The sequence below is a fragment of the Sciurus carolinensis genome, chromosome 2 (assembly GCF_902686445.1).
Source record: "Sciurus carolinensis chromosome 2, mSciCar1.2, whole genome shotgun sequence".
Classification (NCBI taxonomy): domain Eukaryota; kingdom Metazoa; phylum Chordata; class Mammalia; order Rodentia; family Sciuridae; genus Sciurus; species Sciurus carolinensis.
The window spans coordinates 49,340,617-49,361,428 of NC_062214.1; the positions used below are offsets into that span (position 1 = coordinate 49,340,617).

The 20,812-nt window shown below is 46.7% G+C and overlaps 1 protein-coding gene across 1 annotated transcript; it reads left to right on the forward strand.

The window, feature by feature from the left end:
• Positions 1–2,803: 2,803 nt before the first annotated feature.
• On the forward strand, positions 2,804–17,279 carry Cst7 (cystatin F). Its single transcript, XM_047539636.1, has 4 exons — positions 2,804–3,060; positions 13,121–13,293; positions 15,087–15,203; positions 15,892–17,279. Exons 1-4 carry the CDS (start codon positions 2,991–2,993, stop codon positions 15,967–15,969), a joined length of 438 nt encoding a protein of 145 aa, XP_047395592.1. The 5' UTR covers positions 2,804–2,990; the 3' UTR covers positions 15,970–17,279.
• Positions 17,280–20,812: the final 3,533 nt, after the last annotated feature.

Consider the following 20,812-nt stretch of genomic DNA (forward strand, 5'->3'; position numbering starts at 1 on the left):
GTGGATAATAATATAATAACTGGGCACACTTCATTGAAATTTCTTTATAGTCCTCTCCAAATCCATGAGGAATATGTTTCAAAACTCCCTCCCCAGTGGATGTGTGACAGAGGATAGTTCTGAAGTCAATATGTACTGTTTTTCCTATGCTTTCATATCTCTGATAAAACTTAATTTATAAGTCAGGCATAATAAGTGGTTAACAGCAATAACTAATAATAAAACAATTATAACAATGTGTCTTCTTTCTCTCTCCCTCCTCTCCCCCAAATTTTATTGTATCATACTCCCTTGCCCCTTGTTTAATGATGTGAGCTGATATAATGCCTACGTGATGAGCTGAAGTGAGGTGGATGACTAGGCACTTATCACACCTGTGACCATAACTTTTGCAGTTATATATTTTTATAACATCAAAACTAAAACTAGCAAAAATTTCTTTTTCTATCTTCACAGTATCACAGACCATTCATTCTTCCCATAGATCTTAGCGACCTCAAAATACAATTTTTTTCTTTCCTTATTAAGTCAAGCACTTTCATTTTTTTTTTAACTTAAAGGAAGCACTTTATGGCTTCTCTTTAGAAGACCCAAATTTCTAACATTACTGCTTTGGCATTTAGGCACCTAAGTAAAATAATTGTTACTTGAAAATAAGCACTGTGCTTTTATGACAGTCAGTCTGATAACTCAAACAACAAAGTAACAAACAGGTGAGTAGTAAATATAGCTTAGATACACAGGACCAAGATAGGGACAGTATGAGATTTCATCACACTACTCAGAACAACACATAATTGAGAACTTTATGAATTGTTCATTTTCAGACCATAGCTGACTACGAATAACTGAAACTGCAGAAAACAAAACCATAGACAAGGAAGGACTAACATAGAGAAATTAGTAGTCATTAAATTTAATCATATTAGAAAGTCAATTCCAGAAATCCCAGAATGAATTCAGAAATTTAATCCTTAAAATTCTGTTTCTCTAGAACCCCACTCCAGTACCAAAATATGTATTATTCAGGTTTTTCCAGAGAGACAGAACTAAAAAGAGATAGATATACATATATAAGATACATACGCACATGTATTATAAGAAATTGGTTCACAGAATTATGGAAGCTCAGAAGCTCAAGATAGCCAATAGTATAAATCCAGACCAATGTCACCACTCAAAAACAGAGAGAGAATTCTTTCTTACTCAGGTTCTGATTCTATTCAGGCCTTCAGTAGATTGGATGAGGCCCACCCACAGTGGGAAAGGCCATCTGTTTCAATCAGTCCACTGATTCAAATGTTGATCTCATGCAGAAACACCCTCACAGACACACCCAAAAATAATGTTTAATCAAATAAGTGGGCACCCTGTGGCCCAGTCAAGTATAAAATTTACCATCACAACAGAAACACAGATTTATACACACACATATAAACACATACACACTTCCCTTTTATACACATTTAGAAAATATACACATTCACCCTCAAAGACAAACTCCTGGAAATACATGCATATACAGAGAGACAGTTACATTTACATTTACATGCCTCTACACGTATAACAGCTTATATAGAGTGCTCCCTGTAACAGCATTGTAGCAACAGTCCCTTCCTGCTATGGTACTTTGTGACTTAGTGAGAGCCTCCCTGTGCCTTTGCTCAACCAGCAGGCCTGAGAATGATGAGGCCACATGTGAGTGACAGTCACCACAATCACACTCTAGGCATGGTGCTAAATACTTTTATTGTAACATTCCTCACAACAAATCTCAGAGCAACCAGGAACCTGAGAGGCCCTGAGAGATTACATGGTTTGTCCACAAACCCAGATCTCCCTGCCTGAAATCTAGTATAACCCAGCAAGGCCCCCAGTGGGATAGAGCTCCCGCTGGATAGGCTCTGATTCAGAGTCTGCATGTCCCACCAGCCTGGGTGCCATTGCCTAAGCACATGTCTCACAGTAAGTTCAAGATCCAGGCATGTCATTCCTACCAGCACACTTCAGTTCTCAGGGCACAGGGATCTCCCTGAACCTAAGGCCCTAAAAGCCTGCTGTAGTACAAGCTCCATTTACATAGAGAATGTAGTGTATCTATTTAATCTCCAATTAATGGAGAAAGTCCATTTATATGGACAAAGTCCATTTACATGGAGAAATTTCCCAAATCCTCACCACAATCTGGGGGAGGAGGGGCACTGAGGCACAGAGTCTCTAAGGTCAACAGGTGTTAAGAAGCAGCACCATTTCAAATTTAGAATTAGTTTATAATCTCTGGGCTGGCATGTAAATGGAAGCATTACCAGGGTTCAGAACCAGTGGGACACATCCTGTTTCTTCCCCTCCTTTGCTGACTTTGAGCCTAAGATGGGAAGTGATTAAATAGTCAATCACAAAACCCAGCTCAGCTCCTGGTTTCCTAGGTACAGAGATGCCTAAAGGAGACATATGTGCTTGAGGATGAACCTCCGCTAAAGGGGCAGTCTGGATCCTGTTTTCCTGCCCAAGTCCTCAGGGGTAGATTCCACTCACACCAGCCCCCAAGAGACTCTCCTGCCAAGGGTCTGTTGAGAACGTGGCTCCTTCCTTCGAGAGAACAAAGTCAAGTGATTCTGCTTCTGAAAATCCCCTCTTTTTTTTTTTTTTAAAGCCAGCCTCCCTCCCTCCCGTATGTGTTTCTGGGGTAGAAAATAGCACCACACTTTGTTGGCAGGTCTCACTTCTCTTCCTCCTCCCCAAGTAAATGATAGCCGCTTGGAAACTTATAAAGGAAGTGGTTGCCTTTGTGGCCAATAGATCTGGAGATGAGCTTCTGGTTAAAATGATTCAGCAAGAAATCACCCCCCTACCCAGTCCCAAACTAGGCAGCCCCGACCCCTCCCCAGTCCAGGGGGCGGTGTGCAGAGCAGACTCCACCCCAGGCCGGCAACTCACCACCGACCAGAGAGCGCAGCCCACTGCTCCGCACTGCCCTCAGCCCTACAGTCATGCGGTCGATCGCGGCGTTGCTTGCCTTCTGCTGCTTGGTCTCGAGCACCAGAGGCGGCCCCTCCCCAGGTAAGAGGAGGGTCTCCTGGTCGCTCCTTGGGGTACCAGCCCTGTGATTGCTCCAGGGTCCCTGAGCTTTCTCCCGGCCTCCGATCTTCCCCGAGGTACTATCTTGGCTAGGAGCCACCAGAGGATAGCACAGCGGCGAGAAGCACAGGGCTCTGGGTCCTGGCAGCAGCTGCCTCTGGGGTAGCAGGGACTTTCCCTGTTGAGAACAGTGGAAGCGTCTTCGGGTACTTGCTGCTACGCTGTTCCTGAGACGGGTCGCAAAGGGTCCGGGACCCAGAGGAAGGGTGAGTGGCGGTTAGGCGGCAGCTTTTATCTGACTGTCCCTATTTCCTGCCTGCCTGCGGGCTGCTCTCCTGTGAGTTGGTCTCAGGGACCCTAAGAATCAGACAGTGACCCTTCTTGCAGTCTGCACCCTAATGGCCCATGCAGGGGAGGCTGGGGAGGAGGAAGAGGGGAACACTCTCTGTGTGCTGGGAAACTGAGGCAGAGTCAGGTTGGATCACTTGCCCAAGTCACACAGGCTTGAGCACCTGCTCCCCGGGAAAGAGTTGGGCGATGCCCTCCCCAGCCTGCAGAATCAGACCTTAGAGGAAGAGTGAGAGGGCCCCTGCCTTGTTTAACGAAGGAACCCTGTCACCAAGCCCACCTCTCTGCTGGCAGGGACAGCACTTAGAATGCAGCTGGTTTCTGCCGCTGTCCCTCTTTGAAGGGGGCTTAAGTTTGGCCAAAGGTAACCAGGCAGAGGGTTCAGGCAGGACCCATGGCAAGGGGCTGGTCCACAGCCTCCCAGGACCATGGAAGGGTCACAGTCAGGAACACTGGGAGACACAGCTTGGAGGCAACAGAAACAGGACAGGAGGGGCGGTGGGTGGATCTTCTGCTCTCAGAGAAGGGGACAAGCCACAGCAGCCTCAGGTGGGTGCTCAGAAATGGGGTGGTTAACACATTGCTAAGTGGGAGGCCCAGACCTAGCAATGAGCTGGGAACAGGGTGCCAGCCCTGCATCCTCACCTGCTGCTTGCCTTCTTAGCTCACACCATAAGACCCTTGACCCCAGCTTCTCAGTGTCTCCTCCTGTCTCTGTCCTTATCCACATTGCCTTCCTGTTCCCTTCCCCCTTGCTGCCAACGAGGGAAGTCAGGGGCAGAAGATGAACTTTGACACCAGAGAAGCAAGCCCCTTTTCAACGCCTTGGTGAAAGGTGTCCTGGAGGGGATATGGAGCCTGTGGTGTCACCTTATCCTAGAATTTAATTATTCATACTTACTGTTTTTGATTTGCATAAGTTCTGATTTGCCTTGTGTCCTCATCTGACACAGTAGAGACATAGTAGTCTCTACTGTAGTAGACTAGGGAATTCTTAAGACCACACACACTGGATGACTGTTATGGCATCTTTCTGGCCTTATTGCCTTCACTTTTGCTGGTGAGGGATGTTGGACAAAGCCCTCCTCTATCCACACCATATTTGAGCCATACAGTGTTACATCCGGGCTGCATTGGGGCCACCTTCCCAAGATTTGTTCTCTGCCACTGAACCCAGATGGGTGCCCGGAGTCCACCCTCACTTTTGGGGGCCCTTAGGACATTACAGACCCACTACCCACTAGCCATGGATCCTGGGACTTCCCTAAGCCTCAGTCCCAGCATCCATGAAATGGGAAATAACTACATCCCCACTCCACCCTGGGTAGCCTTACTTGAGGTGGGTCAGGGAAGGCACTACAGAGGTACACCGTGGGCCTGGAGTCTCTGCGGCCACCTTGCCCCTTGCTCATGAGTCTGTCTGGTGCAGCCCTTTTTTCTGCCGTGATGGTGACAGCAATTGCTCCTGGTCCTTCCATCAAGGGCCTTGTCTGTAGAGTGAGAGTGCCTGGAGGTTGAACAGGGCCAGGAGCCCCAGACTGGAATCTACTCTCACCTCCCACCCATGACCTCTATAGCTTCTACCTTACTTCTCTGAGAACAGATCTCAGAGCCTTTTTGAGAGGGAGAGAGCTGGCAGAAGGGACTCCAGGTGGCACCCTCTGGGCATCTGGCTTCTCTCCAAGCCCACTAACTAAACTGTATAGACCTGAGACTGTCTCCTCCCTGAGCCCTTCAGAATTTAGGAAATTGGCTAGGGAAATCCCAGAAGCTTAGGAAGCCAAGGCAGGAGGATCTTAAGTTCAAAATCGGCCTCAGCAACAGCAAGGCACTAAGCAACTCAGTGAGATCCTTTCTCTAAATAAAATACCAAATAGGACTGGGGATGTGGCTCAGTGGTTGAGTGCCCCTGAGTTCAATCCCCGGTACCAAAAAAAAAAAAAAAAGAAAAAGAAAAAGAACTTAGGAAATTGCCACATTGCCTCTGCCCTTTCACCGTTGGTTGAAAATGAAAAGCCCTTCTTTCTCAATCTCTCATCAATTCCAGGAAGCTCCACTGGCTGCCATGTGTCACACTCTGTCCCCATCCCACCCCCTCCTCAGTTAAGGTTGCAGTAACCCCTCTGACCCTGGGGCAGGGATCTGTGGTCAAGTAGCTACCTGCTAGGAGCACTGCATTACACCCAGAGAGACCCTCTGAAGCGGGGGATAGGGGCACCCACACCCTGGCCTCCTGCAGGAACCCCTGGGAACTACTGCAGGCTATACCTGGAGGTGACCACTCACTCACCTTCTATGTGTTGAGATTCTGTGTGCTGGACATCAGTTTGCCCTCAGAGACCTCCCTCCTTCACTGTGGCCCTATTGCTTGTTGATATATTGGATGATAACTACACTGTTGATTCATGTGTGTTACTTCATGTATTCTCACCACTGTTCTGGAAGGTTCCTGCCATCATCATCTCCACATTATAGATGGAAACACAGAGTTTCAGAGAGGTTGCGCAGCTTGTCCAAAGTTTCATAGCCAGTGAGATGCAGAGCTGGGATTCCAACACGGGGAGTGGGAATAGATATCTGGACTAATCCTGGGAGAGACCAGCATCCTGAGTATGCCAAGGGGACATGTGTGCCCTCAAAAGGATGGGTTTACTCATTTCCCCATCACTCGGGTACCCTGGAGCACAAGTAAGTGGGTATGGCCCATGGATTTCATGATAGGGATCCAGACTCTTGGAATTTTGATAGTATCAGGTAAGAGGAACACAGGGGTGCAGGATTCAGATGTCTCATCTCCAAGTGGGCAGAAAATGGACACCAGCAGCCCTGAGCAGGACACTTACCTCCCACCACTTCAGTCCTTGGCACAAACTTCAAACTCCTCAAAGATCTCAGCACCCAGCTGGGCACCAGCCCATGACAAGGGCAATCCCCAACCCCCCCAGGAATGTTTGGCTTTCAGGTACTTGGGTTTCCTCCTGGGAGATGGTTTCACACACTGGAGTTCCCCCATCTCCCAAGCCCACCTAGATCATTCCTGACAAAGGATGATGGTGGGCAAGACCAGCTTCCCTACACTCCCTGAACACTTCCCCTTTCTACTAAAGGTGGGAGCTCTTCCACAAAACTCCCCTCCCTGACTTCAGGGTGGGGACCAACAGGAAGGAGGGGCACTAGCCAAAGGCCAAGGTCTTCTACTCAGCTTTAATACTTTGAAATGTGGCCAGTGTCCAAAATTCTATTGTCTTCCTATGGGGACATGTGACCAATGTTTCTCAGTTTTTAAGAAGGTGGACATGGCGGTACAGGCCTATAATCCCAGCTACTCGGAAGGCAAGGCAAGAGGATTGCAAGTTTAAGTCCAGACTCAGCAATTTAGCAAGGACCATGTCTCAAAATAAAATAAAAAGGGCTGAGGATGGCTCAGTGGTAGAACACCCCAGAAGCTATTTGTGGAGTCCTTTAGGAGACATTGGCATGTATGTTAGTGGTAATTCCAGGGCAGATTCTAGTCTCTTCAATCTGCCTGAAAACAGTGAGCAATTGCTGCAACTAATAATACAGTGTCCCCCAAACTTTGGTGTCACCTTTTTGCTTTCAGTCTCATTTAAATTCTTAAGATATTTACATGAAGCATGTCCAGGAATCCAAACATCAATGTTAGGATTATAAAGAAGGGAGTGCAGAGGTACATTAGGAATAGAAACAGGGACAGGAATGTTGGAGTAAAAGTCATTTGTGATTTATATGGGGGGGAAATGTGTTTTTAAGCAAGGGATATTAAAGTATATCCTCCAAGTTTTCCCTTCCACTCTCATCCTCACCATCCAGGAGAGGAGGGACATTCAGGTTTCTATAAATCATGGACTGTTAGTGCTACAGAAGGCTAAGGGGTGACTTACAGGAGCATAAACCCAGTACCCAGAGTCTAGAACAGCTGAGGAGCCTTACAGGGATCCCCAGTCCATCTTAGTACCCTGGAGGGTCCAGAGCTGCTGTAGGGTAGAAAGGGGAAGTTGCTGCCCACCTAGGCACTTCTGGAGTGGGTCCTATTTAATTTCCTCTCTTCCTAAAAAGCCCAACTTCTGAGGACACTAATGTGCACTGACTAGCATCCTAACCCATAAGGGCAGAAGCTAAGCTTTCCTCTCTCCAAGCCCTTCAGCATTTTACTTCTGCACACTGAGTGTCCCTGGCCCCCCACAGTGCTGTGACTGTACTGGGGCAGGGCCTCCTGGGAAGAACAGCGCACTTGGATCAGTACCTGCACAGTGCTGTGCATCACCTAGCTCCAATCTCCCCTCCAAGTCCCCTACCCCTCAAAGAGTCACCGAGTTGCTAGCCAGGCACTGCTCCTCCCTCACCTACCCCAGCCCCCAAAGCCCCACCTGCATCTCAGTGTTCTGGAAGCTTCCTACCTTATATTACAGGATACTATTGCCACCCAGGGAAGAGGCTACAAAATACTCAGAGTCAAAATGGTAGAAAAATGGATTTTATTCAAAGCCAGCTTTGAAAGAAGGTAGGAGAAACTATTGTTTCAAAATTTTCTTCTTTAGAGGCTCTGAGGAGGAAGGCTTTTAAAAGAGAAGAGGTGGCAAAATGGGACAAAAGGCAGTAAATAAACATGACAATTTAGTTAGCCTGTGCTGGACAGACTGGGAAGAGGGTGATCTCAGCTCTCAGGTTCCTTGGGACCCCCTAGTCAGGGCGAGCAGTCCCTCAGTCTTATCTAAGGAAGTTGCTCTCAATTTTTTAGGGGCCCCCAGTTTCAGTCTGCTCCACTTTCTGGGGACACAGCCCATACTTCCTACCTCATACATATTATTTGAAAAAAGAGTTCACAGTAGTTACCTTTGAAATTCTAAGAACGATTGTTACTTTGTCGTTGTTGTTGTGGTTGTTGTTACACTCTTCTTGAACTTTCCACCCAAAATAGGGAAGTCAGTATTAAAAAAAAAAAAGAAAAATACATGTTTCTTTACAAAGAAAATATGGGCAATTAAATTAATCCACCTTGAGATTAAAAAAAAACTATTCTCTGAGGGCATAGATACATTGAAACCGCTGTCCCTTTCACAAGTGTGTCTTCTCTGCTGTCTAGTCTAAAACCCACACTCCACTTCCTGTGGTAAGTAGGTAGTTGGTGCTCAGGGAGCAGCCTCTCACACTGGGCTCCTTCCCATACTGACCTGACTTCTGCAGGGCCCAGGAGACCCCCACTGCCACCACCTGTGCCCCACCTGGGCCAGAAGCACCCAGGGAAGGCAGGTTCCAGGGTCTCACCCAGACCCACCAACCCCAGCTCTGGTGCTCAAGGAACAGAAGCAGATTTTGTTATTTTAATTTTGGGAGACCTTTTGCAAAGGCTTTCAAGGCTACTAGGGAATGTCATACTGGAGGGCATTCTGTTAAGGACAGCCCCAGAGGACACTTGTGCAGGACACAGCTGTGGAGAACACACAGACCATGTGGCCACAAAGTTCTATGAAGAGGGGACACTAGCAATATACTACTTTCTTGAGAACAAAAGGTCAAGTTATTTGGGTGCCAAAGTCTAGAGAGGCCTGCAAAGTAATTGCAGCTTAGTCTTACCCTGGACCTCTGGCCTGAGAGCCAGTGGGGGACCTATTTGCCAGATGGCACCCCACTTGGTCATACAGTGCTGGCCTCTCTTCACAAAGGAAGCTAAGCCCCAGAGCCACTGAGATTACCCTCAAAGTTACAGAACTCCCCCAGACTCATGTCTCCTTTACTGCACCACCCACCCCTTGGGCTGCCACAAGGAGAGAAGACTCCACCCCACAAGCAGGCTACAGGTGGCCGATAGCCTGTAGCTATCCACTAAGTATCCTGGCATACTTAGTGGAGTCAAACGTCTGGGTTCCAGGGAGGGACTCTACAGATCCCACAATGGGGAATGGCACTTATGCATCTCTCACTAGTAGCTTATTGATAAGAGCACTGATCTGAGCTCCAATCACCCCTCCTCACTTCTGGTGTGCTATCCATCACCTGGTTAGAACATCACCAGGTAGATGTTATAACCCACCTGACTGATCCCGCCCTCCCACATGGCCAGTCTGTTTCAGAGACTGGGTTACTTGGGATAAAGCCTGCCCCTCCCCCTGGGGGCTCTCCCAGAAGCCATCCTGCAGGGCTCAGATCCTTCTGCCTTGTGAAATTTTCACCCTTCTTTCCTGTTCTGGGCCTTACTCAGACCCTGGCCTATCTAATTCCCAACTCCCAGAGTGATATTCAGCTTTTCATTGCTATCATCGAAATACCTGATGAGCAATTTAGAGGAGGAAAAGCTTATTTGGGGCTCACAGTTTAAGAGGTTCAGTCCATGGCAAGCCAATTTTATCACTGTGGGCCTGAGGTGAGGCAGAACATCATGGCAGAAAGATGTGATGGATTCAAACTACTCCATTCATGGTGGCCAGGAAGCAGAGAGAGCAAAGGAAGGGGCCACAGGGAAGACAAACCCTCTCAGGACATGGCCCCAATAGCCTACCTCTTCCAGCCACCTGCCTACAGTTACCACCTAATTACTTCATTCAAACTTGGATGAACCAATTAAGTTACAGCTCTTCACAATTAATCATCTCACCCCCAAACACTTCTGCATTAACACAGGAACTGTAAGGGGACATCTCCTATCCAAACCATAGCACCCAATTCAAGGTAAAAGTTATTTCTCCTGTCCCCTTCCATTAGGCCTTATGTTCATCTACTTTGTCCCCAAGAGGGAGATACTTTTCCTCCAGAGGGACACTCAGATCTGCTCCCCACAATAAAACTGTTAAGGCTCCATTGCATTTACCTTGGTGTTTTTCTCCCAAATGTTTCAATCTCTTCATAATCCCAAGAACCTAGTGGTACTTCAACTCCTCAGGAAGCCTGTATCCCTTGTCACCATTACTTCCTCAAATAGCAGCATATCTAAAACCCAGACACACAGGGGGCTCTGCAGGCCCAATGAGGAGGGGGAGGGGTGACTACGGGTCATCACCCACCTCTTCACTTTCCACAGTAGAAACCAAAGCCCCAAAGCTTATCTGGTAAGCACTGCTGACACCCTCAGACAGCCAGGTCTCCCCTGAAGGAACAGACACTCAGGGTTGTCCCTACCTTTACCTGAGAGGCTCCTCCTAAAAGTATAAGCCAAGGGAAGAAGCACCCAATATCCCAAAAGGGCCCTCTGCTGGGAGGGACACTGTCACCTGCAGCAGGCAATGAGACTATAGCCACCTGCAGCTCCTGTGTACTTGAAAGTTGGTTCCTGCTGCCTGCCACAGAGCTAAATTTCCTATTTAATTAATTAAATGTAATTAATTTAATAAACAGCCACACTGGTCAGCACCAGCCTTGTGGCATGCTAATATTTCAAGAAATTCTTTTTCCTTTCTTTCTTTTGTGTGTGTGTGAGGGGGAAGAGGTACTGGGGACTGAACCTAGGGGCACTTTACCACTGGGCTAAATCCCAGTCCCTTTAATTTTTTTTTATTTTGAGACAGGGTCTTGCTAAATTTAGCAATTGCTTAGGACCTCACTAAGTTACTGAGACTGGCCTCAAACTTGCAATCCTCCTGCCTCAGCTTTCCAAGTCACTAGGATTACAGTGTGCACCACTGTGCCCAGCTCAGAGAATTCTTTAAAAGAGAGGCAGTTTACCAATCTAAGACCCTCTATCCCATTCTCCCTCCCCTGCTAGTTTACTTAGAATTTCCCCCTAAAACTTTGAACTTTTTATTATTTTAATATAAATCCCTGACCTTCCTGTACCAGGAAGGCCCATATTTGGCTGAAAGATAGGAAAAGTAACATGAGGGGCTTCTATCACAAGCAAAGGGAAGAAAAAGTAAAAAAATAGAGAATCCTAAATTCAAGACACTCATTAACCACCAACCAGAAAAGGTCCTTATTCACTTTTTGTAGTATAGAGCCTCTGTGGCTTATTTATATTCAGACTTTCTTTACAATAAAAATCAGACACCTGTGTCTGGCCCTGCCTCACCCCAACCCTCCCCTCAGTCCAGCACCCCTAATGTCCTGGGTCTTGGCCTACCAGTGCCCCTTGCCTATCATGGATCCCTGATCTCTGTGCGTGGATGTGACCCACTGACCCAGCATCCTCACAGACAGGCCCCTGTCCTCCTCACTCTCCTGCCTTAAATGTCTTACTACTCTGTTGTTGATCTTGTTTATTTGTAGAGCATTAAATGGCTGCATCCCTAGTGCCCAGAGCTGGCAGGAGGAGGAAGACTCAGGAAGAGGCTCAGTAGGTGCTACAAGTACCTGTGAATGAGCTGAACAAAGAAATGAATGGCAAGCTGGACTTGAGCAGGGTCATCAGGGATCCTCTGTGTCTGTCAGCTCTGTTTCTCTGGAAACTGGGAGCAGAAGGGTTTGGGGAGTCAAGGATTAATGTTGGGATCCTGTGTTCTGCCTAGCTCTGGCATAGATGCTAGTGACAGAAGCCCCTCATGTTGCTTTCCCCATCTTTCAACCAAATATGGGCCTTCATGGTATAGGAAGAGCAAGAGAAAATGGAAACAATCCAGCCCACCTACCATCCTTCACCCACTACATGCCAGGCTCTACTGGAGCCCTACGGAATGGCATTCATTCATAGGAAAGTGAAGACTTGTACCCAGAGAACCTCAGGGGGCAGTCTAGGAGAGGCACCAGTGCTGGGGTTCAGGAAGTAGGAGCACTAGGGTGGGCTCCAGCCACAGCCTGAGATTAGATGTTTTGCCAAGAGTGCAAGAGGAGGGTGGCTGAAGCCAGGGCAACCAGCCTCTTTACCAGTGGGGAGGCACAACTGGGTTGAATACTACCACGTGATCCACTTAGCTGGGACAAGGTGGGATAAAGGGCAGGCTGGGTCAACTTCTCCTAACACCTTAAGACCAGATCCTGACCAGACACCTCACCACTAGTGGGGCATGTTCACTATTCCTTTAACACATGTTGGAAATTCCCCTGGGTCCTGAAAATGTTCTGTATGGTGGGGGACTTATAGACAGTGTTTTAGTCAGCAACATAAAAGCTGACTAAACCAACAAGAGCAACTTAGAGGAGGAGAGGTTTATTTGGGACTCACAATTTTAGAAATTTCAGTCCACAGATGGTTGACTCCATTGCTCTAGGACCAACGTGAGACAGCACACATGGTGGAAGTGGGTAGTGGAGGAGAAACTCTCAGCTCATGACAGGGCAGGAAGCAAAAAGAATAAGGGGAAGCAGCAGCAGGGATGATGAACCCTCCCAGGGCATGCCCCCAGGAATCCAACTCCTCCAGTCACACCCCACCTAACTGTAGTCACCATCCAGTTCATTCAAACTAGGATGGATTGATGAGGTTACAGCTCTCACAATCCAATCATTTCACCTCTGAACATTTTTGTATTAATACAGAAACTCTGGGGGAACACCACAGATCCAAACCATAACAGATAGGGACTACATCACACCTTCAGCACCATCCTCAGCTTTGAATACACAGCAGCCATGGGGATACACAAGTGCATTGTGGGGTGAGGGTGGGTAGATGGGTCAGGGGTAGTCAAGGCTGAGGGCTACAGGGCAGAGAGAATAACTGAGTGACCTAAGGCATAAAGAATCCCCCCTGGATCATGTGCCCTGCTACCATCAATGTTCCCATCTGGTACTTGTTTCTCTCCTTCAGACTTCTGTTCCCAGGACTGTAACTCAGGTGTGAAGCCAGGATTTCCCAAACGAATAAAGACTGATGACCCAGGAGTCCTCAAAGCTGCCAGACACAGTGTGGAAAAGTTCAACAACTGCACAAATGACATCTTCTTATTCAAGGAGTCCTACATTAGCCGAGCCCTGGTGCAGGTGAGGGTCTAGGTTCTGGTGACCATATATCAGACACACTCCTGGGAAGCAAAGAGGCAGCAACCCACCACCTGGAACATACACAAGGACAGGAAGCTGATGGCAGCAACCAAAACCAGTGTGACTCACAGCCAAGTACAAAAACGCAGGGCACTTTCTTTGCTCAAACCAAATTTCCCTTGGGTGGTCACCAGGCCTCTGGCTCAGAGTCCGTTAGTGGGAGTAAGGAGCACAGGGCCAGTAACACCACTCCTAGAGTGCAATGCTGAGCCCGACAGTCCTGCAGAGCAGACCACTGCTATACCTGTTGGAGTTGCCCCCACCAGGGTCCCAGGACCCCTGTCCTACCTTTACCCTCTCCTGTAGCTTCTCACCATTCACCTGATATATACATTCCCACAGCTGTGCCCAAGCCACTCCCTTTCTGACTCACAAACTTGGTATGCCACCAGCCTGCTCAGTGTCACATCCTGCAAGGCCATCACTCTTCTTAGTAACCTACTGTGTCTGCCCAGTGCTCTTCCTCCTTCCTCAGGAGCCCAGGGGGCACAGTCAACCTTTATCTCTGGTCCTAAGAATGCAGGATCAGCATGGACATCGGGAAACAGAACAGTGAGGGGACACCTTCAGGAGGTGGCTGCCTGGTGGTTTCCTATTTGCTAAACCCAGGGACACCCATACAGTCATCTGCTGATGTGGGAAGTTGGTTTAGGATGACATCCACACACCCAGCTTGCCCTGGTGCTGGAGGGAGAGAAAGGATGTGGGAGTGGCCTTACCCTAAAGAGATGGTCTTCACTTCATTTGTGGTTACCCTGAGTCACAGGGTTAGTGGTGACTTTTATAATCTTATGCTTTCAGGCAACTACAAAGTTTTTAAAATTTTTTTTTTTTAGTTGTTGAGGACCTTTATTTTTTTTTTTATTTATATACAGTGCTGAGAATCAAACCGAGTGCCTCACACATGCTAGGCAAATGCTCTACCACTGAGCCACAACCCCAGCCCCAAACTGCAGTTGTGCTCTGATATTAGGAAACATACTATAGAAGACAGTTTGGTGTGTGCCACTGTCCTCAGGGACCACAGGTCTTGCCTTCCCCAGGAAGGTCAGTGCAATGCTCTAGACTTGAGTCCCCAAAGTCTTCCATGACAGGGTCAGGACATTGTCCCTCTGTACATTGGTAATGCTGGAGATTTTATTTCACTTGGTATTTGGAGGGCCAGAGATTGAAACTTGAGGAACTTTTCTCCAAATGCTCTGAGAATATAAATGAAGAAAATGAAGAAAATGAACTAGGTCATGGCCATGTCCAAATGGAGAAGGGTTATTTTGAAACCTAAAATAAAACAAAACACACTGTTCCCAGGAATACAGAAGGATGCTAGCAGATGTCCCGAACTCAGGCGGTGTGTCCTCCATTCAAACATGTTGGGTTCATGGAGGCTGTGGGATGGGGCAACCCCAGCCTGAAATCCCTCCTGAATGCAGAATTCTTGGCAGAAATGAGCCATCCTAAAATGGGACACAACATCCTCAAGCCCTAGTCAGAGTCAGCCCTGTGAGTAGGCAGGGGAAAGGGAGTTGGGGGGAGTCCAGGCACCGGCTTTCTCTCCATCAGTTCTTCTGGCAAGTACCTGGGTTTTCCTTAACCCAGAGGTGTCTCTGGGGAGCCACCCTCACTCCCCAGAGACCTCCTCACCTGTCTTAACATACCTCTTGCTAGCAGGGGAGCTGCCATCCTAGCCACCCTGTGCCTGATAACCCAGGATCCTATTCCTTTATTCTTTTCAGGTAGTGAAAGGCCTGAAATACATGCTGGAGGTGAAAATCGGCAGAACTACGTGCAGAAAAACCACACACCATCCCCTGGATAATTGTGACTTCCAAACCAACCCTGACTTAAAGCGCGTAAGGCAGAGGGGCCACCCTCTCAGCCCAGCCCTCTCTACTGACCCACTAACTCTTCAAGGCCAGGGCTGCTTCTCTGACCACACACTTCCAAACCTCAGTCCAGAAGAGGTCAGGCACAACATGCAGACACACATGGAGAGTGTGAGACAACAGCATCCTCCCCCTCACCCCCTACACAGCCTGCCCTTCCCTCCCTGAGAGGCACATCTCAGGAGAGAAATGCCTAGAATTGGGACAAGGAGATTAGAGCAAGAAAAACTTCCATATAATTCAGAAAGTATATATACATGTGTATATTCGTGTGTTATATATAGTATGACATATCACATGATCCATATATTATATATGGCTTGATACATGTTATCATAGATATACCATATATGACATGATATGATATAATGATATATGATATAAACCTCTGCAGAAAGAAAGTAAATGTGGCAAAACTTAATAATTCATAAAATAGGTGAAAAGTACATTATTCTTGAATCATTCTTTCAACTTTGTTTGAAAATTTTCCAAATAAAAATAGGGGTGGGGGAGACCTCTTCAGTGAGGAACACACCCACATGTGCACACACACGCACAGTGCCTTAGTGGCCCAAGGCATGCCAGGAAAGTCGTTTGGTGGGGAGGGCCTTCTTGGGCAGTCAGAAGGTCCTTAGGTGGGCCCTTCTTTTTTCAGGTTCTGAGTTGCTATTCTGAAGTCTGGGTCATCCCCTGGCTCCGAAGGTTCGAGGTGCCTGTTATTCGTTGCCACTGAGTTCTGCCTTTTGCCTGATATCTGCCTCTCGCCTGACATCTGCCTCTTCAGCAAAACTTGAGCTGCAAGGACACCACCCATGTGCTCTTTGTTATCTTCAGCCCCAGCCCTATGCCCAGCTGTTACAAACCTTCTAGGATCTTCTCACGTGTGGGCAGATGGAAGTGCTAATGGGTGATTACGGAGTAGCTGGGATGGGAAAACAATAGTACATCATAGCCAGATTAAATATATCACATTTCCTTCTGTAATTAACTTTACTGATGCTATATGTTAGATAGGGGGTCTGAGTATATGGGCCTGAGTCCTCTGATGGGCCTCATTGGGTTTGGGGATAGACAGATGTAGGCTGACCTGAGGGGTAGGGCAGGGTGCACCCTCCCATCCCTCACCCCAAAGACAGTACAGGCATTCATCTGTTGGTCTCAGTTATTAGCATTATAGCACTAAATCTGGGAAAAGTGTGCTACTGATCACTTGACCTCTGTCAATGATTAAAGTTATGAATAAAGGGATGATCATTCCAATGCAATGGCTCTATGTGTCACCTTTTAGTGGGAAAATCAGTGAGGCAAGAAGAGCAGTACCAGGGGTCCTTCTCACTCTCTGGTCTGGCAAGTTTAGGTTGCTTCCATAAAGTCGTCAGAGGCTTGTTCAGCAATTAGCTACTAATAAAAATGTGAAATCTGAGCAGCCAGAAACAGGGAAGCCTGTCAGCACGGTGAACACACAGGGCAGCAGCATCCTATAGAGGTTCAAGGAGCCTGCCCTCCAGCCACATTTCTTCAGGGTCACACCTCCAACCAAGTTCTCTGCTGCCTTTGAGACCCAAGGGTTTGGAACAGCTTAGCACATGCACAGAAGAGCCTGGGCAGGTAGGGTGTGGCAGATATGGAACCATTCCCCTACGAAGACATCCAGGAACAGGCTGTGCAGGGGCACTGAAAAAGGAAGTCAATTGCAGGCTGAAGACCACTAGGTCCTGGGGAAAGATAGATCTTCAGTTTGAGCTAGAAGAAGTAGGGGGCTGGATCACAGAGCCAAAGCCCAGGAGCTCGCTGGTGGCCTAGTTCTCCAAGCCTTCATTCAGAGGTAGTTGACCACAGGTCCCTGCACCACTCACTGTGGGCTTTTTCCTCTCCAAGCTCTCTTTAAAGTGTGACTGTAAAGTAGGGAGCACACAGGTAGCAGAAGGCATGTTGGCACCTTGAAAGAACATGAACTTGATAATTGGTAGGAAAGAAAATATGCATCAAATATGCATGGCAATTTAGCTCTCTATCACAAATGTGATCAATGTAAACACCAAAATAAATCACCCTTTGGTTTTCTTCAGTGATATAAGTAACCATGATTTCAAATTTTCCTTTATTGTTACTGCCTTGACTTACCTCCTGGCCATTTAATTCAGGGATAGTGGTGGCAGCAATGCCATTGGACATTTACTTTATTTGGTGACTCCTAAGGTCCCTGAAGGCAATCTTTCCATAAAGGCCCTGTTGACCCCACGCACAACCAGGCAGGGAGTCACAGATACTAGGAGCAAGAGGGACATCAGGATATAGCTGAGCCAGGCCCTGGGTGACATCTGCAAGTTGAAGAAGCAGATAAAGAGGCTCCATACCTCACTTCCCAGTCCATCTCATTTACATTAAGTACAGGCCAGGGCACATCAAGGTCAGGCTCCCTGGCTTTCCTGTCTCCCAGCTGTCAGAGTGAGCATGGGTGTGCACAGGTGTGGGGAAGGGAGGCCCATGTTCATGAGCTGTAACTGAGCTCCCCTGTCCTAGCCAGGGTTCCCTCAGACAAGGGTTCCTGCCAACCCCTGCAGCAGTTTCACTCGTGGGGAGGAAGCCTCAGATCCTGACCTTACATTATCAGGTTTGAACACTAACCTATACCTGAGATTTTCAATACACCATTTGAGTAGGGAGTTCATCCATCTCTTATAACTAAGGCAAACCAGTCCCTATATAGGCCCATAAGGCCTGTGCAGCCCACACCACATTTCAGGCTTCTAGAAAGTCTCTCTGGGGGTCTGTCCTCCAAGGGAAGGCTTTATCTATAATACACCACCATTTCAGTTATTTACAATTTGTTTCATGTTTTGCATGTTACTGAATATGTTCCCCCTTAAACCAGCATGCTGATGCGAAAAGGAAGGACACTGAGCCAACCCACGTAACCTTGACTTCTGAAATCCAACAGCCAACATGCCTTAGCATTATCAGAAACACACATACCAACCATTCCCCTAGAGACACATTGTTCCTGCTGCCAAAGAGAGTTGTGATAGATTCAAACAAAGGGTGAAACAGGATACCAACTTGGAGATGGATGTCAACCTGAGATGACCTGAAATCCCACATTACCAATCCAATTTTACCTACTTTTAAAATTTCTCAGCTTGAACCTTACACAAAGGGAATTACTCTAATACCAAAAGGAAGTGGTACCATCATCTAATGTTATTATCACTAAAAAAATGTAAGATTAAGTACCAAGGCTTCTAAGGTATACCAGGACTATGACCCCCCAAAAAAGGAAAAGCACTTTTATTCAAGGTCTCGCCCTGCCCAAAACCAGTCAAAATCCTGACAGCCCTGCCCTGAGTGTTCCATAGTTTTCCCCAAACTGCTACACACTCCTTGCCAGCTGTGCATACTCCTAGGAAGCCAGACCCATGGCCACATGCTTCACACTCCTGCTCAGTTTAGCTTCCTCTGTAGGTAGCACATGAGCCCAAGCTGTGATTAATGCTCTACCATTGACCATGGGGATTGCCTGTGAAGCTTCAAACCACAATGGTGCCCAGTCTACCCCAAGACCTGGCATCCCAGAGGACTCGGATGTGCCACCAAAGTTAGAACCAGAGCAACACCACAATCCACAGGTTGCAGCCAGTGGCCACTGCCCAATCAGGCACTGGGCAGGTCACCTGTCTTCAGTTCAGACTCACAGTGCCTCAGTCATGGCACAGGAGTCCCCAGCTCAGTTGCCTTCTGGCTGTGATTCTGGGCAGTCACTGACCCTTAGAGAATCAGTTCCCATCTGTACAATGAAACCACATCTCTTAGCCTCATTAAAAGTTAGTATATTGCATTCAGGTATGGCATGCACACCTGTCATCCCAGTTGCTTGGGAGGCTGAGGCAGGAGGAAGGCTTGAGCCCAGAAGTTCCAGGTCACCCGAGATGACATAGTGAAACCCAGTCTCAAAAGAAATACAAAAAACAAAAGCCAGTGTATATAAAAACTTTCACAACTGTACACTCCTGTGCAAGTATATGTTGATAATAAAAATCTTGAAAAGGGGTTGGGGATGCAGCTTAACAGTAGAGTGCTTGCTTAGCACTAGGCATGTATAAGGTCCTGGGTTTAAACCCAAGCACCATACATGCAAGACAAAAAAAAAATCTCAAAAGGAATTGAGATGAAAGTTAGTAACTAAATCCTGATAAGAGTCTTTGTGAGATAGATAATAGAAGCGCTCAATGAATCACCTGGTTGAATTTAAAAACATGTCAATAATTCACACGAGTAAATTCCTTTTATGTTTACCAGCAAAAGCATGTCACATATTTAAACCTAAAAAGAAGACTATCTTTTTCACTTTGTCATGCCAAATTAGATAGAACACAGGAAATGACACTTGGAGACAGAAAATCAACACCTGAGTCAAAATCAAGACTCCTTTGCTGAAAACTGTGAAAAACAATTTACCAGCTTCTTTGCACCTTTGAGAACTAAAAAATAAGCACAAAGCACTTATTTGTGCTTAAAAAATTCTCTGTTCTCAAACAACTGAGAAGTCAGCATACAGGTCCAGCACATTTAAATGTTTTTATGCCACAGTGACTAGGTATTACCTTATTATTCTTTCATACAAGATATGTGCCATCATTAGCTGTTAAAAAGTATTTAATAGCCAATATGGTGGCACACACCTGTAATCCCAAGTATTCAGAAGGGTGAGGCAGGAGGATCACAAGTTCAAGGCCAGCCTCAGCAACTTGAAAAGGCCCTGTCTCAAAATAAAATATAGGAAGAGCTGCAAGTATATATTGGTGGTAAAGCACATCCCTGGGTTTAGTCCCCAGTACCCCCAAAAAAGTAATTAATAATGACTACTAAATTTTCTTTCCTATAAAGTTAAATAAACAATATTAATGGTTGTTCATCTGATGAAACACAGATTGTATCAGCTGGACTGGAGCCAATCTTTGCCTCTAGTCTACTGTCACTTTATTCCACATAAAGCCAGTCCAGCGGAGGTGACACAACAGATTAACCAAGATTAACTCAAAAAACACTTGGCACTTCCCCTAACATAAGGGCTCTTTAAATTCTTTAAATTTTTGTATCATAACCTGTTTAAAATATTGTCTGTCAAGTTTTCCAAATGCTTCTAGAGATACAATCTCTTGTGCATTCTCACAAACACCAGGAAAGAAAGGAACAGGTGCCAGCCCTATGCTGTAAGCTGGAAAACAGGAGAGAAGTCTAATACTAATCTATCAAAAAGTGAATCAACAAGGTTGGGGTGTAGCTCAGTGGTTGAGTACCTGCCTAACATATGCAAAGCCCTGGGTTCCCTCCCCAGCATTGTGAAAAACGAAAGAAAAAGAATCAACACAAGGAGGGAGACAGTTAAAGAGGGCCAGTGCCATGAGAGGTCCCATGACTTCCCTTCTGAGCAAACTAGATAGGATGTTTGGCCCTAAAACAACTCTCATCAAGATGATCCTCAATATCAACACTTGATGGAATTAAATTTCAATCACTTCAAGTAAGTAGAGAAGATTCTCCCAGTCCATAGCATCAAAAAGTTAATCAACAGAAAA

What these genes read in the sequence shown, in the direction of transcription:
- Cst7 (XM_047539636.1), top strand. Translation starts at nt 2,991, where the DNA reads ATGCGGTCGATCGCGGCGTTGCTTGCCTTCTGCTGCTTGGTCTCGAGC. An exon ending in TTAGCCGAGCCCTGGTGCAG is followed by an intron (nt 13,294 to 15,086) that starts GTGAGGGTCTAG and finishes TATTCTTTTCAG; the next exon opens with GTAGTGAAAGGCCTGAAATA. An exon ending in CCAACCCTGACTTAAAGCGC is followed by an intron (nt 15,204 to 15,891) that starts GTAAGGCAGAGG and finishes TTCTTTTTTCAG; the next exon opens with GTTCTGAGTTGCTATTCTGA.